Source organism: Oryzias latipes, chromosome 22, assembly GCF_053564925.1.
Source record: "Oryzias latipes strain Hd-rR chromosome 22, Olatipes_Hd-rR_3.1".
Lineage (NCBI taxonomy): Eukaryota > Metazoa > Chordata > Actinopteri > Beloniformes > Adrianichthyidae > Oryzias > Oryzias latipes.
This window is the reverse complement of record NC_136258.1, coordinates 21,320,791-21,335,925: the sequence shown is the minus strand read 5'-3', so window position 1 is coordinate 21,335,925 and position 15,135 is coordinate 21,320,791. Positions and strand designations below refer to the sequence as shown.

General features: G+C 39.3%; 2 protein-coding genes across 2 annotated transcripts; both read left to right on the top strand.

The window, feature by feature from the left end:
* The first annotated feature begins 818 nt into the window (after window positions 1-818).
* On the top strand, window positions 819-4,238 carry LOC101163042 (growth arrest and DNA damage-inducible protein GADD45 beta). Its single transcript, XM_004082232.4, has 4 exons — window positions 819-1,060; window positions 2,342-2,443; window positions 2,582-2,798; window positions 2,951-4,238. The coding sequence occupies exons 1-4, from the start codon at window positions 834-836 to the stop codon at window positions 3,053-3,055; spliced, it is 651 nt and encodes a 216-aa protein (XP_004082280.2). The 5' UTR covers window positions 819-833; the 3' UTR covers window positions 3,056-4,238.
* A 2,780-nt stretch (window positions 4,239-7,018) lies between these two features.
* On the top strand, window positions 7,019-14,837 carry ythdf2 (YTH N6-methyladenosine RNA binding protein F2). The gene is made up of 6 exons (XM_023951314.2): window positions 7,019-7,314; window positions 7,539-7,563; window positions 8,923-9,002; window positions 10,659-12,347; window positions 13,545-13,610; window positions 13,826-14,837. Exons 1-6 carry the CDS (start codon window positions 7,288-7,290, stop codon window positions 13,847-13,849), a joined length of 1,911 nt encoding a protein of 636 aa, XP_023807082.1. The 5' UTR covers window positions 7,019-7,287; the 3' UTR covers window positions 13,850-14,837.
* Window positions 14,838-15,135: the final 298 nt, after the last annotated feature.

Here is a 15,135-nt window from a genome sequence, read left to right as displayed (position 1 = left end):
TGCTAAGATTAGAAGCTATAGAGGCCTAGAGAGAAGGACTAAAGTGGATGTTTTAGGATTTAGTGAAGGAGGACATGAGTGTAATAGGTGTGCAGAGGATAGGATTAAATAACAATGAAAAATGGGTGTGGTGACACCTCAAAGGAGCAGCTAAAAGACAAGAATGATTTTTTTTTAGTATAAGTAGCATCAAAAGTTTATTACCTGTAAAGAATTAGTTTTCATTCAACTCAACAGTCCAATTAAACTTTAAAACAAGACTAAAAAGGCTTGGTTCTTACACAATATGAGTCTACTTCAAAGTAAACTTTTATCAATCCAAAGATTAACATAAAACCTACGATGGTGCCTCAAAAAAGATCTTCTAGTTTTGAACACAATAAGCCCAAATGAACAAACATGACAGCTATTAATTCTACCAAACTCCTCTTGTTTTTTTATACCTTTAAAATCCTCAACAGCAAATAAAGAAAAATCGAATAATAAACTAAATTATTTATAAACTGTTTAAACATTTTTAAGAAGTCAATCCACATTTGCGCTTACAGCCGTTTGATTGTACTTTACATCAATTATCTTACCTCGATTGCATTTAATAGTTAATTGATCACGTGACTCCCGTACTTTTAACTTTCCCGGTCAGCTGCTATAGCAGTCACGAATAATCATGTCCTAGAAACTTTAGAGTTATGAAAAAAAATCACACACATCTAGATTGTTTAATTGAAAGTTTAATTTATTTGTAGTCTTATTCACAAAATGTCCTTTAAGAGTGAAAATGATTAAGTCGCAGCTCTGAAGAAAAATAAATAAATAAAAACACAGACACACCCATGCCTCCGCCCCCGGCTGTCCTTTTAAAAACGTGTTGCAACCGGACTCTGTGTGTGTGTGAGAGAGACGTCTGCAATTTGCCAACAACATTCAATGCAAAACCTGCAGGCAAAGACGGTGAAAAAGTTCAAACTACCAGGCTGCTGTTGCGCTTTTACGCGCCGGAAATACCTTTAGGATTTGAAGACTCGACTTCTGGCAGAAACTGTGACTCTTTGGAGAACAGGTGAGACCTGATGCCTTGTTGGTGTGAGAGGACATTGTGTATGATCTGTGTGTGGACGGCATGTACTGGAGCCTGTTTACCCCTAACCTACAAAACAGTATCATCACACTTTTTCTTTAAGGTTTTATTCCAATTAGAAGTTCTGGAACTGAGACGTTCTTTTTCAAAATTATTTTAGAAATTAGATTTTGACTACTGGGTTAAGTTTTTTTTATTTTATTGAACTGTCCAAACTTGCAATCTGCAAGAAAGCTGCAGACAGTGAACAATATTTTTAATTTATCTTATTTGTATTTCATTATCATTATTATATATATATTTATTTTTGTAGTATAATATTTATTTTTATTTTATTTATTTATTTAGAAAAGGACATTATATGTTAATTAACATAAAAAAAACAAGAAATTTGAGTGTAAAACCGCCAGATTTTAGCCAGGGGCTCATGTCCATCTGCAATCCCCCGGCAGGTCGATAAGGTTGAAGAAATAAAACAGATTTAAAGAAGAAGAAACTACAATCAAGAATATAAATTTGAGGTAAAAGACAATATGCAAAATACAAATGCATAATAAAACTAAACCAAATATAATAATTTAAAATGAATGTCTGTTTAGTAATAAAATGTTCTGATTCCTGGTCACATAAGAACAGTGTTACTGAAGCCACATTGGTTTTGTAAAGGTGACAAAACTTCTACTTTCTCACATTTTAATAGGAATGCTGTTCCATAAAGTTGAACCCTGGTGAGACAGAATGTTTTTTGAGAAAGATGTTGGTCTGGGAGCTCACAGTCCCTTCAAACGGCTCGAGTTACTCTTGAAAATTCCCTAGAAGATTTCTGTTTGATGAATTCACTTATTGGCAGAGGGGCTGAACAGTGAATGACCTTTTACACAAAAAAAGCTGTTGGCTAAAACGTAGGAGTTTGTGTTTGTTAAGAATGCAACAGTGATGGTTTCTTATCAGGGGTTTTCAAGGCTCTTTTATAGCAGGATTCAACAAGTTCTAAGAACAGAGGAGCCAACAAATGATCAACTAGTGATACAGTAATTTGTATGGGATAGAATCAATGCATGTAGATACGTGTGTGTTGCTTTATCTGTCAGGGATGTCCTAATGTATCTAAAGTTACACAATTAATATTTCTGTTTTTTTACAATATTTTTAAAATCCAGATTAGACATCTAAAAGAGGTAACATTAAAAAACTTTATTTTGAGTTCAGCAGAAATGAATATTATGGAAAACAGAGTAGTATCTTCTGTGCTGTGCGCTCCAGGATGCAGTCTGTGAGCCTGGCCCTGGAGGAGCTGCTGGTGTCATCTCAGGAGCAAAACTGCCTGACTGTTGGCATCTATGAATCTGCGAAATTTCTCAATGTGTGAGTTGAAGGCACTTAAAGCATGCTTAAGGGTTTGCTTTGTGATTTTTGAATTGCACAGCTATGAATATGTTTTTACTCTATATTGCTCCATATCCCAGACATGTGAATACAAGTCTTTTTTCTTCTTTTCTTTAGGGATCCAGACAGTGTGGTTCTGTGCGTCCTTGCAGCCGACCATGAAGAGGATGTGGCGCTGCAGATCCACTTCACCCTGCTGCAGTCCTTCTGCTGCAACAGTGGTATCACCATCCTGCAGGTCTCAGGGATTCAGCGGCTCCATCAGCTTCTTGGAGCTGCAGATGTCAATAAAGACCAAGACGAGAGAAAAGACCTCCATTGCTTGCTGGTCACGGTATGTTTGTTCAGAAAATGGGCATTTATTCTGAAATAAAGTTTACAGTTGTCATCTCTTTGTTGTTTGCAGAGTCTGTTAAAAGTCAAACCAGTGATATGCTGGATGGTAGTTTTATTTTTCTTTGTGTGTGTGTTTTTTTTTCTATGTAGAACCCTCAGGCGAACCACTGCAGGCTGCAGGAAGTGGGCGCATACTGTCAGGAGAGTCTACGTCCTGATCAGTGGGTTCCTACACTGATCCTGCAGGAACGCTGAAGGCCCAGATTCTAATCAGATGAAGTTGAGTCGGTCCAGTTTGCCATGGACAACTAGGAGTCAGTCTTTCTTTCAGTGATGGACAAACAGCTGGTCTCTTAAATCTGTGTTTTGAGCCAAAAGATGAACACATAAAAAAATGGACTTTATATGTTAATCCGTAGCGAAGCTTAACTGGACTATTTGCATGTTTTCTATCTGGACTAATTTGTGGGAGAGCTGTCACTGTTTTTGTAACTTACAATCCAAATTAAGAATTTGGGACACTTTTTTTAAGCTTAATTAAAATAAAAGATAACATTTTGTTTAGTTGTTGCTGCGTTTTGGCATGATAGAGCTTTAATTCACATTTGCAGAGTGCTTGATCAAAAATCTTTAACCGTGTCCCCTTGCATACAGAGATTCTTCCCTGAATCTTCTGATGTAGGTGGTGGTATTTGCAAACGCCTGTACATTTTGCAGTTAAAGAGCATCTTTATTTATAAGGAGACTCCACCTCTGCCTAAAAGACCAGATATCAATGAACTTGTAGGGCACCGAAAGTGTTTTGCTTTCCAGACTTTGTTTTTACCTGGTGCAAAGTGTGCCAAAAAGTTCATTTAGAGGATAGAAATGGGCTCTTCTTAATTTAAATATTTACTTTTTAAATTATGTTTGGTTTTAGACAAGACTCAGGTGATGGCGGGGAGACTCATCAATTTTTTTCATTGGAACTTAAAAACATCTTTACTTATTCAAAACTGCAGTTGTATAACCATTCACATTTGAGGTAAAATTGTGAACTTTCCGTTAAAATGGCGTGTTGGTGGGAATGTGAAGTTGTTGATTTGCATAATCACACATGCATTACTGTGCTGGTTTCTCCAACATGGAACAGCTGCCAATAATCATTGTTTGTGATGGAGTTCAACAGTTTTTTTGTTTTTTTTGTTAGATGTTTTATTGTAAAACTAAAAAACAAAAAAGTTAAAGTTTCTGAAAAAACATGCTTACTTCTTTTAAAATATAGGTTCAATGTTTTATATTTTTTTTACTTTGTAAAGGGTCCTTGAGTTTTCTTAAAGGCGCTTTCAAATAAAATTGATGATGATGATGATGATGATGATGATTATTATTATGTACAGCAAAGGAATACTTGTTTCTGATGACAATACTGCTTAAGTGTAAATAAACAGTACAATAAGTAAAAGTAAACAGTGAAAGAATTGTGACCACATGAGAATTTATGGGGTGAAACACTGCCTCCTAGTGGAGAAAATAATAATTTACCTTGTCTGAGCAGTCGCTGACCTGCTGTCTTTACATGCTGGAAACTTTGCCTTTTTTTTAAGGTCTAGATGTGGCTAAAAACAAATTTTTTTTTATTAAAAAAAAAAAGAAGAAAGAGAATTCTGGATTAAGTTTCTCCTCAATTTGATCCATACCCACATAACTCTGAAATGGTTTGAATTCCTCCTTGCAAAGCAGAATCAGCTGCTGGTGTCAACCAATTTTAGCATAGAATGACTGCAGATGATTGCTGTTGTTGGGACCCCTTAAAGCCTTCCCAGGTTCGGATGGTTAAGGACACCAAAAACCTAATGTGCAAGTGGGAAAAGAAAAATAATTACACAAGAGTCTGCATATAGTTTCTAACCTTTGCAAAAGGAGAGCCAGGTGGATCTGCTCTGATCTGCTCTGAGCTCCCTCCCCTGCGGCAGGCAGTCTTTACTTTCCAATACAATAACCTGTAAATCAAGTCATGGCATTCAATGTCTGTCCGTGCAAGCAAGAGTTTAAGAGACCAGTAGGTCCTGGTGTGAAGGACAGTTGGGTCCGCATCCCTACATGTTTTTTTGTTCAATAAGCAATTCACCACAAACTAAAAACAGAAAAAGCCTTCAGCACTTCCATGCCCTTATGGTGATGCAAGGCGGTTCCGGTTGTAGCTGTTCTTACAACACAAAATGTCCATGGATACAAAGAACCAAGTAAATGGATAATCAAAAAAGTATAAAAGTATAATGAAATGCATAATCATTCCACACTGCCTAAACCTGAGCTTCTTCCTAATATTTTGGTGGATTACAATTGACTTTTCTTTTCTCCTTAATTTGACAAAAACAAAAGAAGAGAATAAAAAAGCACCTGTAAAATGTTATATTTACTAAAAGTCATTTCATGAGGAAAGTTGATAAGATCTTATTTTAAATGGTTAAAAATTGGAGATTTAAAAATGTGTCATTCGTAAGTAAGTTTAATGTAGTTAGAGGCCAATTCGGTATATAGACCTACCGGTAATCCTGTGCACAAAGAATTTTGCATTGATTTTGATAGATATTTTATAGTATTATTTAGTATTATTTAAATCATTTTATGGGTTGTAATGATTTTCCTTTCTGGAACTTTAACCTAGAAAAAAGTTGTAAATGGGAAGCAATATGTTTTGTGAGACAAAGGCTGTAAAGGTAAATATGCTTCTGAAGGTTGGCCAAAAATGTGTGGAAAGCTGATGGTGGACCAAAAACCCACGGGGAGACGGGCATCTTCAGAGTTCAGATCTTTTCCTTTTTTATTTCTTTTCTTTTTTATTTCTGCAGGCAGAATGACATGGCAGCCCAGCACAGAAGTACAAACGTCTGACCCCCGCCTCCTTTCCTCAAGCCACAAACCCCACATTAAACACCACTAATACAGAATTTGGGCTTACTATAATTAGTGAGTGTAAAAACGAAAGAGGTAAAATGAGATGTATAACTAACCATAAAGTGACTAAGAAAACTACTGACTAATATGAACAAAATGAATGATAGCCACAATAATGAACAACAGAAAAAAGCCACCACATCCACCTCTCTCTGTGTTTCAGCTAGAGGTTCCTCCAGGCAAGCTGGTTGATGGCAGGATGGACCCCAGCTGTTGTCCCCGGGAGGCCTCCATGTGTGCTTCATGGAAACACTCCCCTCTCAATTTAGGAAGGATATGGTCACGAAGCCTCACAATGCTCCATCACGACTTTTGTTTGTTTGTTTCTAACTGCTTTTTGTAAAAGGTCCTTTACTGTCGCTTTGACTGTACATTCAGTGTTTATTGCTTTGATGGATATGTAATTTTAAATCTGAAAAATAGAGTATAATGAAGCAACTGTAGATAATGGATGGAGTAATAATATGTCAGACCTGTCTAAAATAACTTATCATGACAATAATACACAAAATGAGAAACTGGAGCAAGCAGAAATAATTGGTTTGCTTCAAATGATTGCTCAGGTGTAAAGTTATTCCAATTTTGCAATTATTGTTATTCCAATGTTCCAATGTGTAATTTAATTTAATTTAATGTTTTGGATTTTAAACCATATTACAAAACAATATAAAAAATATGCAAAAGATGAAGCAGTTAAGAACATTTAATCTTCTGAAATAACTGCATTTTTTTTCTTTATCTATGCCAAAGTATAAACATGTTCTATGGTAAAGTATGAAGAACTAATCAGAAATTGAGAACCGGACAACGATCATTTTGGTTAAGAAAAGAAAAAAAGAAAAAAAAAGTAAAGCAGGGGTGGGATCAAATAAATTGGATTTCGAGCAATCTTTGAGGGGGGGGGTGACAATCTTCACAATTAATAGTTTCATTTTGCCATGTACTATATGCAAAAGAGCTATTTGTGATTAAGAGTAATAATTGAATTTTTACTAGTCTATGTGGACGTGTAAATATTTTCCATTCAATTTAATGTCTAATAATTTATGTTGTTGGTCTTGTTTTTGTATTATTTCTGCTTTGATTGCTTAAAATTAACCATTTCCAAGTCCAAATCCAAAATGTTCAATAAGATAAACTTCTGGACTGTAAATGTCGATTGTTATGCACGAATTGCACAGTATTTTTAGTGTTATTTATTTATTTATTTTCTATTCTTACTATATATTTCTAATAAATGTTTAAACAAGCAGAAATCATGTCAGAGCTGCTGAGATTGATTGCACAGGTGTACGGGGGGAACACTGCTTCGCTCCTCCACGCCAGTAGAGGGCGCTAGTTTGCGGTGAATAAATGCCACCGTGAGTTGACGAGGACTGCCCAGCCATGTTGAGGAGTCTGTCAAGCAAATTGCAGCCCGCCATTGTGTAGAAACCAGGCTCTGTAAAGAGATAAGAGCGCTTGGTTGAAACTCCTTAATAGATAGACTCTCTGCCGCTTTTATTTAGGAGTAAATACAGTTACCTTGTCTCCGGGGGGGGAAAGACATGTCAGCCAGCAGCCTTCTTGAACAGGTAAAGAGAGGTGTTTTCTGAACATTTACGAGGGCCAAATTTGTCAGCATCGCGACGGCTAGTGCAGATAGCTTAGCTCAAAGGCAGCGGCTGTGGCTCAGTAGTGCAGTAGGCCTGACAACCTGCTAAAGGACTGACTCCTGAAAATATATCTCCTCATCTATTTTTCCCCTTCCTCTCTTCTCATAAAACAAACCTTCATGAATCACTTGGACCCAATCCAGAGACCGAAAGGCCAAGCTAATAAAGGTAAGATGAGAATGGCTAGCATCTGCTTCTTTGCTACGAGTACGAGTGAAATACGGATCTTTTCACGCCCCGTGTGTGTCTCTGAAAATCTTGACTGCGTACATGATTAGCCACTCATGATAATGTTTGCCCTATTTAAGACACGATGTCTTTAAATTTTATTTCTTTAACGTTTACGAATGTGCTAACTAGCATCCACGGAGCTCCTTTACATTTCTAAACTAACACCCGAACGACTCCCACAGGTAGGTAGCGCTAGCCTTCCCCTGCCTGACTCACTAGCTGCTGATGTTTATGTGATGCGTTATTTCTCTAGCTCAGTTCGTTGTTCCGTGACGGCCAGGTATAACAATCCCACGTTTTCCAACTCGTTGGTTTCAGATGAGAGATTTTTCTAGCGTTTCTCAGCTACAGGTGTGATCCTTCCCCACTGACCCTCGGCCAATGCTAGTCAAGTTGAAAGCACTGCCGCTCGTTAACATGGATGCTAACTGCACGCAGCTGATCCCGGATAGTTAGCTTGCTAACGTTAGCGGGTTGCTAAATGATCTCTGCATGACACGTCTTCCGACATGCTTTTCCCCTACTAGACGTTTAAAGTTCCGCCAACACAAGTTCAGGGCGATTCTACTTACAAGTGTTTCTAAGATTCCTAACGTTTTCGAAGCGCTTCATTTATCTGATGCTGTACCGCGTCAGTCTCCTCTTCTATACATTTAAAGTCATAAATGTAGCCATAAAGGGGGCGACAGTGGCTCAGGTGGTTGAGCGGGTCGTCCAATGATCGAAGGGTTGGCGGTTCGATCCCCGCTCCCACCAGCCAAAATGTCGTTGTGTCCTTGGGCAAGACACTTCACCCTCCTTGCCTCCAGTGTGGCTCCACTGGTGTGTGAATGTGTATGAATGCTCCCGGTGATGGTCAGAGGGGCCGTAGGCGCGAACTGGCAGCCACGCCTCTGTCAGTCTGCCCCAGGGCAGCTGTGGCTACAACAGTAGCTACCATCACCAAGTATGAATGAGGAGTGAATGAATAATGGACATAATGTAAGCGCTTTGGGTGTCTTGAAAAGCGCAGATAAATCCAATCCATTATTATTATTATTATAAAAACAAACAGATGAGCTGATTTTTTTAAGGAAGCATGATTGTTAGATAAAGCAAGCCATTTAGATACGTTCAAAGTGGGCGTTTTTGTGTAGTTTAAACAAAATTCTTTGCAGTTTGATGCATTTCTTAACCTCTAATTTCTCTTTTAGTACTAATATTTAGGATGTTGCTCTTTAGCTCTGCAGGAAGTCTGTGCTTAAATGGTAATTGTACACATTTATACTTTATTTACACTAATTTGTTTTGTTTCAGTGCAAAACGGACCTGTGACCCAAAAGGATACTTTGAATGACGACGAGTTTGAGCCTTACCTGAATTCTCAGGCTAGACAGGTGAGCTTCTATCGCAGTTTGTGTTGCATGTCGTGAAATATGGCTTATTTTGTCAAGATTTAGATCTTGGTGAATTGTACAGTCTGTTTCGCTCTGAGTTCAAACAAAGTTCATAGATGATGCTAAAAGGGTTTAAGAATCACCCAGGAGTTTGTGTTTGGCTTTTGGAATCACAGTAAGTGAATTCTGTAAATTATCTTGACAAAAGGCTCTTTGAGATTTCTTCTGAGCATGACGGTATCTAATTCCCTGACTATGCAGAGCACTTTATGGGCCATTTGTCATTTCGTCATGGTGTCAGAATCTAAAACTCCAAAATCCAGTGCCCCAAAATCTTTTCCTGAAGTCTTTGCGAAGAACTAGTGTCCATCGATGCTTTCTAGATTGGCTACTATAGACCACAATGCATTGCGTTTAAACAATTTGTCATAAATGTTTTTATTTTATTTTTTATAAATCATCTAAGTTTTCAACATATGAACGTCATGGATTTATGAGTAGTCTTCAAAAAATGTTCACATTGTTTAGGTTGTACTTTGGCAAATGGGTGTCATATTCAGTGTTTTTTTTTTTTTTTTTTTTTTTTTTTGGTTGTCTATTTTTTTGGGTTGTTTTTTTGTTTGTTTTCTTTTTTTAAAGGTAAATCGCATATACCAGTACTTATATAGCACTTCATTACCTTCTTAGAAGGCCCAGGATGCTGCACAGTCACAGCCCCATTTTCACAAACACACACACACACACACACTGGTGGCAGCTCTGTGGCTGAACATGGTCACCAACCTACAACCACCAGGAGCAATGTGAGGTTCAATGTCTTGCTCAAGGACACTTCGACACATGAAGAGAAGGAACCAAACCTGCCATTTTTTTCTATCAGAGGGCAACCGCTCTACCTCTGCTCCAAGGCCACCCCAAAAAGTAATGAGCATGTGTCCAGAATGCGTTGGTGTACTCAGAAGTCAAGCACTATATCCTTTTTTAGGAGTGAGAGGATTTGTACACAGCTACTGTGTATGAAAGGTTGCAGAGTTCCTGAAACCCTTCGTGAGAAATGATCAGACTGCTTACAAACAGCATGGTTGATGGCACATTTGAAATGGATGATATTGTTTATTTATTGGGATATTTCTACTCGGTTGACATCAGTAAACCTGTCTGTTTCAGACTTGCGACACTTTTAGAAAAAAGTTCTTAATGTTACTCTTAAAAACTTGAGACTTCTTGATAAAAGTAGAAATTCTGCTCACAATAGTTTTCTACGCCTTTGTTGTGGGAGGCTAGAATTTAACTTTAAAGTAGCTGTTTTTAATCATGGAGCTCACAGCTTTATTATTCTTTTTATTTGCATAAATGTCATGACTCTTACTAGGTAGTGTCTACTGTTTTTCACATGAGCTATACATTTTTTAAATGTGACTCCTGCACAGTTAAGCAGTAGAAGAAAATGTCTGTCTGAATGCAGAATCCCTTTTATCAAGCTTCTACAAATTTAAAATAAGTGACTAAAACATTTTATTTTGTTCTTGTACTAGGAAACTGTGGAAACAGATATTAGAAACATCAATTGTTCTTGCAGTCTGGTATACATCCATCTTTATCAAAGCCTCTTTTTTTTGTTTTATTGCTCATTCTTGTCTTTTTTTTTCTCTTCAGAGCAATGCCTATACGGCCATGTCGGATTCCTACATGCCCAGCTACTACAGCCCCTCCATAGGATTCTCCTACTCCCTGAATGAGGCGGCGTGGTCCACAGGTGGGGACCCTCCTATGCCTTACTTGGCCTCATATGGACAGTTGAGCAATGGGGAACCCCACTACCTCCCGGACGCCATGTTTGGCCAGCCAGGCCCCCTGGGGAGTAACCCATTCCTCAGCCAGCATGGCTTTAACTTTTTCCCCAGTGGCATCGACTTCTCAGCTTGGGGCAACAGCAGCTCTCAGGGACAGTCTGGGAGCTCTGGCTACAGCAGCAGTTATGCCTATCCACCCAGCTCACTTGGGGGTGCCATGATTGATGGACAGTCCCCATTTGCACCTGCTGCCAATGAACCCATCAACAAAGCACCTGGTATGAACAGCCTTGACCAGGGTATGGCAGGGCTTAAGATTGGCGGGGCTACCCCTGGCGGGAATGGGGAAATGGCTCCTAAAGTGGTTGGTTCTGGCTTACCTGGGGGTGGACCCCTTGGCCCCGTATCATCTGTTGGACCTACCAGCATGCCTCCTGTGTCAATTGCCCCCGTCAAGCCTGCCTCCTGGGCTGATATTGCCAGCAAACCAGCCAAGCCTCAACCGAAACTTAAAACCAAGGGTGGCATGGTGGGTGTCAATTTGCCACCGCCTCCCATAAAACACAACATGGACATTGGCACTTGGGACAACAAGGGCACCATGCCTAAAGCTGCCACTCCACAGCAGGTGCCCTCTGTTCCCACTAATGGACAGCCACCCAGTCAGGCTTCCCCGCAGCCCGGGGCTACGGCTGCAGGGAACCCCCAAATGCCCCTCAGCAATGGACAGATGGTTCCGCCCGTTTCCCAGATGGGGCAGCATCAGCTTCCACCTACTGTTCAGCCGGGGGTGGCTCCAATGCACCAGCCTCCATTGTCCCAGGGTCCTCCTCCTCCACCACCAAGCCAACAGCAGCAGCCTTCTCAGCCCAATCGCTGGGTACCTCCGCGGAACAGGACCAATGGATTTGGGGACGCCGGTGGGAGTGGGACGGGTCACTCTCCGCCCTCTTCTGGTGTTGGTGTGGTTCCTGGGGTTCCCTCCGAGCCACACCCTGTTCTAGAGAAGTTGCGTATGGTGAATAATTATAACCCCAAGGACTTTGACTGGAACCTCAAACATGGCCGTGTTTTTATTATTAAGAGCTACTCTGAGGATGACATCCATCGCTCCATCAAGTACAACATTTGGTGCAGCACTGAGCACGGCAACAAAAGGTTGGATGGAGCCTACCGTTCACTGGGTGGTAAAGGGCCGCTTTATCTTCTGTTTAGCGTGAACGGAAGCGGTCACTTCTGTGGTGTCGCAGAGATGCGTTCACCTGTGGACTACAACACGTCTGCTGGCGTGTGGTCACAGGACAAATGGAAGGGCCGATTTGACGTGCGCTGGATCTTTGTTAAGGACGTTCCAAACAGTCAGCTGAGGCACATTCGGCTGGAAAACAATGAGAACAAGCCAGTGACCAACTCTCGGGACACACAGGAGGTCCCGCTGGACAAGGCCAGGCAGGTGTTAAAGATCATCGCTGGATATAAACACACCACTTCAATCTTCGATGACTTTACTCACTACGAGAAGCGCCAGGAGGAGGAAGAATGTGTGAAAAAGGTAAAAGGAAATAAAACCTGCAAAACTGAAAACATGAACGTATCGAGCTTCTGTTGTTGGACTGGATATACATGCTCTTTGTGTGTGTGGTTGTCTGCATGCAGTACATAAGCACTGCTGTTGTCTTTTCCAGTGGAATATCATTTTCTGATGATCAGAACTGGCAAAAGCGAAAAGCATTTGCCAACAACCTTTTCATTCATCTAGATCTGAAGTCGGGGGTTCAAAATTGATCAGATACATTCGTAGTTGTGATCATAAATGTTGCCATTGTTGTTCCCATGACCCTGGCCTGTACGGGGAGTCAAAGTCTTTGGGTTATGTGGAGAGTGTGGTTGCAAAAGGATGAGGGCTGGAGTGGCGCCTGCCGATAAATTTTATTGTTTTTGGTGAAACTAAAATATTATTTTAATCCTAAATAATTTGGCAAATACATTCAAGTAAAGGTATTTTCTAAAAAAAATTTTTTTTTCTTTTTTTTTTTTTTACAGAAAAGTTTATTACGCTTTAGATCTTTCAGCTACATTTCCTTTATTTAGATTTTTTTAATAAACAATTGGTGCCAAAACACTAAGACTTTATACATTTGTTTTTCCAGAGGCTTGGTTATTAAATTAAACAACATAACATGTCTTTATTAAAATGAAATCATTTGGAAATTGTCAGTATTACAGGGCGTTTTAGTGTTTAGATAAGTTTAGGTGGAAACAGTTTCTTGCTTCAGATTTTGAAATCTTTGCTGGTTTGCACTGAAATCTTTCCAGAATATAATTTTATATATTTTTTTTCTGTCTTTACCTAAACACCATTGTTGTAATATTTTCTATATTAGTAGTAAACGGCCACTTGTGTTTTCTGCTATTTTAAGTCCTTTACTTTTTTTAAAACTTTTTTTTTACATGAAGGATGTTTATGTTAAAAGTTCTTAACAGATGGCAGCATGTGCATACATGTAAAGTCAAATGGAGCTTTAAAGTATATTTTTAGTTTTTGTATAAACTGTGTTTTAAATCTGTTCAAATTTAAGCTTTTATTTCTACTCCTCAGTCTTTTGTTGGGTTTTTTTCTGTATAAAGGTCCTAAATTTCATTAAGTCCGATTGACTTGAGCTGAGGCTTAAACTTAGATATTGATGATTGATTGATTTATTTTGTTGTGCTTAATGTTTTTTTTTTTTTTTAAACTTTTTGTCATCAGGTGGAGGTCCAAGGCAGTGAGCCATTTCCCAGCAACCCAAGTAACAGAAGTCATTACCGGCTTCAGGTAATCTGTCCTTCTATGGCGTCTGTGGAGTCTGTCAACTGAAATGTCTCGTTTTGAATCCTTCTCTGCATTCTTTAGTTCTGCAGCATCTATGTTGTTTTATGACCATTAAACTAAGACGTTTGCACGTTGCTGAATCCTGCAGAACAGATGGACGTTGGGGTTCGAGTTTCAAGGTTCATGATAACTTATGGGAACTGTTTTTCTTCTCCCAGGAGCGCCAAGGACGAGCCAAGTAACAGCTGGGGCTTTGGTCAAAGGACTGCTGTGGCCACCGTTCGAACCCCTTTCCACCCCGTTACATCCAGATCTAAGAAATATGACACGGGGTGAAGACTTAAAGAAAAAGACGGGAAAAAAAACCTAAATGAAGACTTTGATTTCTTTTGACTTTAAAGACTTACTTCGAACTTGTAGTAAAAAAAAAAAAGGAAACGATTATTCATAGGACAACTAAATGCATAGCATCTTTAGGTGAAGTCTTTTGTTTTGTTTTGCCCACCCCATTCCACTACATGTGTCCCTCCCCCCTTTGTATGCTGCTTTTTTTTTGTCTTTCAAGCAATTTTTTAATGAAAAACATCTTTTTTTCTTTTTTGCTCCAAGAACAAGTCTGTAATTTTCTCACAAACACACAAATCCAATAGAAATGTGTGGTGTTGTAATTGTCTCAAAGTGAAGAATGGGCAGTTTTTTTATTTTAATTTTATTTTTTTGGAAACCCTTCCCATCGTCAGTCTTCAGAAGATTCGCAAGTCTTCTATTGGGTCACTGGATGATCATCAACTTAGGCGGTTTGCCAACTGTCTTTTCTGCTTTGTTTTGTTTTTATTTCTTGTTTGTTTCGAGGGATGCAAGTTGCTGGAGAAAAGGGTCCTCAGTTTTGTTTTTCCTCTTGTGCTGGTTGGGAGTGTCGGGGAGGAGGGAGAGTCGGGAGGCTCTAGAGGAAACGGAAGCGAGGGTCAAGTGTTTGAGTTCAAAATAAATGTTAATGAGTCTCGCTCATTGTTTAATTTCATGGTCTAAAAGCTATAGTCTTTCTATTCATTCTTGAACTTGGTTAACATATTTTTTTTTTGTCTTGAGCAAATTGATTCATTGTTGCTATGGGCTGCTTTCTTTTATCCCCCCCCCCCCTCACTTTCTGAAGACTGATGTGACTGGCCTTGCCTCCACTCCTTTCTATTAATCAGTTCAAAAGTAATAAATGTGGTATATTCAGCAGAACTGTGTGCATTCCCCTTGTTTGACTGTGGAAAGTGGTTTTTGTCATGCGGTGTGTCTGTGCATTTGTTTTCTCGTTGATTGCTTTTTGCCTCCTTCAGCCTGAAGCCGCACCGTCTACACTTTGACCATTTTTAACACTTTGGTTCCCGTCGTCTTTCCACTGTTCTTCTTCTCCATCCTTTCAACGTTTTATTCCTGTCATGACGCATCACAATTTTTGGTTTGGGAATGTCATTGTTGGTAAGAGGAATAAAGACATTGAAGGCCCTCTCTCAGAACTACTGGCTTTTATGTGTGG

What these genes read in the sequence shown, in the direction of transcription:
- ythdf2 (XM_023951314.2), top strand. Translation starts at nt 7,288, where the DNA reads ATGTCAGCCAGCAGCCTTCTTGAACAG. An exon ending in GAAAGGCCAAGCTAATAAAG is followed by an intron (nt 7,564 to 8,922) that starts GTAAGATGAGAA and finishes GTTTTGTTTCAG; the next exon opens with TGCAAAACGGACCTGTGACC. An exon ending in TGAATTCTCAGGCTAGACAG is followed by an intron (nt 9,003 to 10,658) that starts GTGAGCTTCTAT and finishes TTTTCTCTTCAG; the next exon opens with AGCAATGCCTATACGGCCAT.
- LOC101163042 (XM_004082232.4), top strand. Translation starts at nt 834, where the DNA reads ATGCCTCCGCCCCCGGCTGTCCTTTTAAAAACGTGTTGCAACCGGACT. An exon ending in TCTGCGAAATTTCTCAATGT is followed by an intron (nt 2,444 to 2,581) that starts GTGAGTTGAAGG and finishes TCTTTTCTTTAG; the next exon opens with GGATCCAGACAGTGTGGTTC. An exon ending in TCCATTGCTTGCTGGTCACG is followed by an intron (nt 2,799 to 2,950) that starts GTATGTTTGTTC and finishes TTTTCTATGTAG; the next exon opens with AACCCTCAGGCGAACCACTG.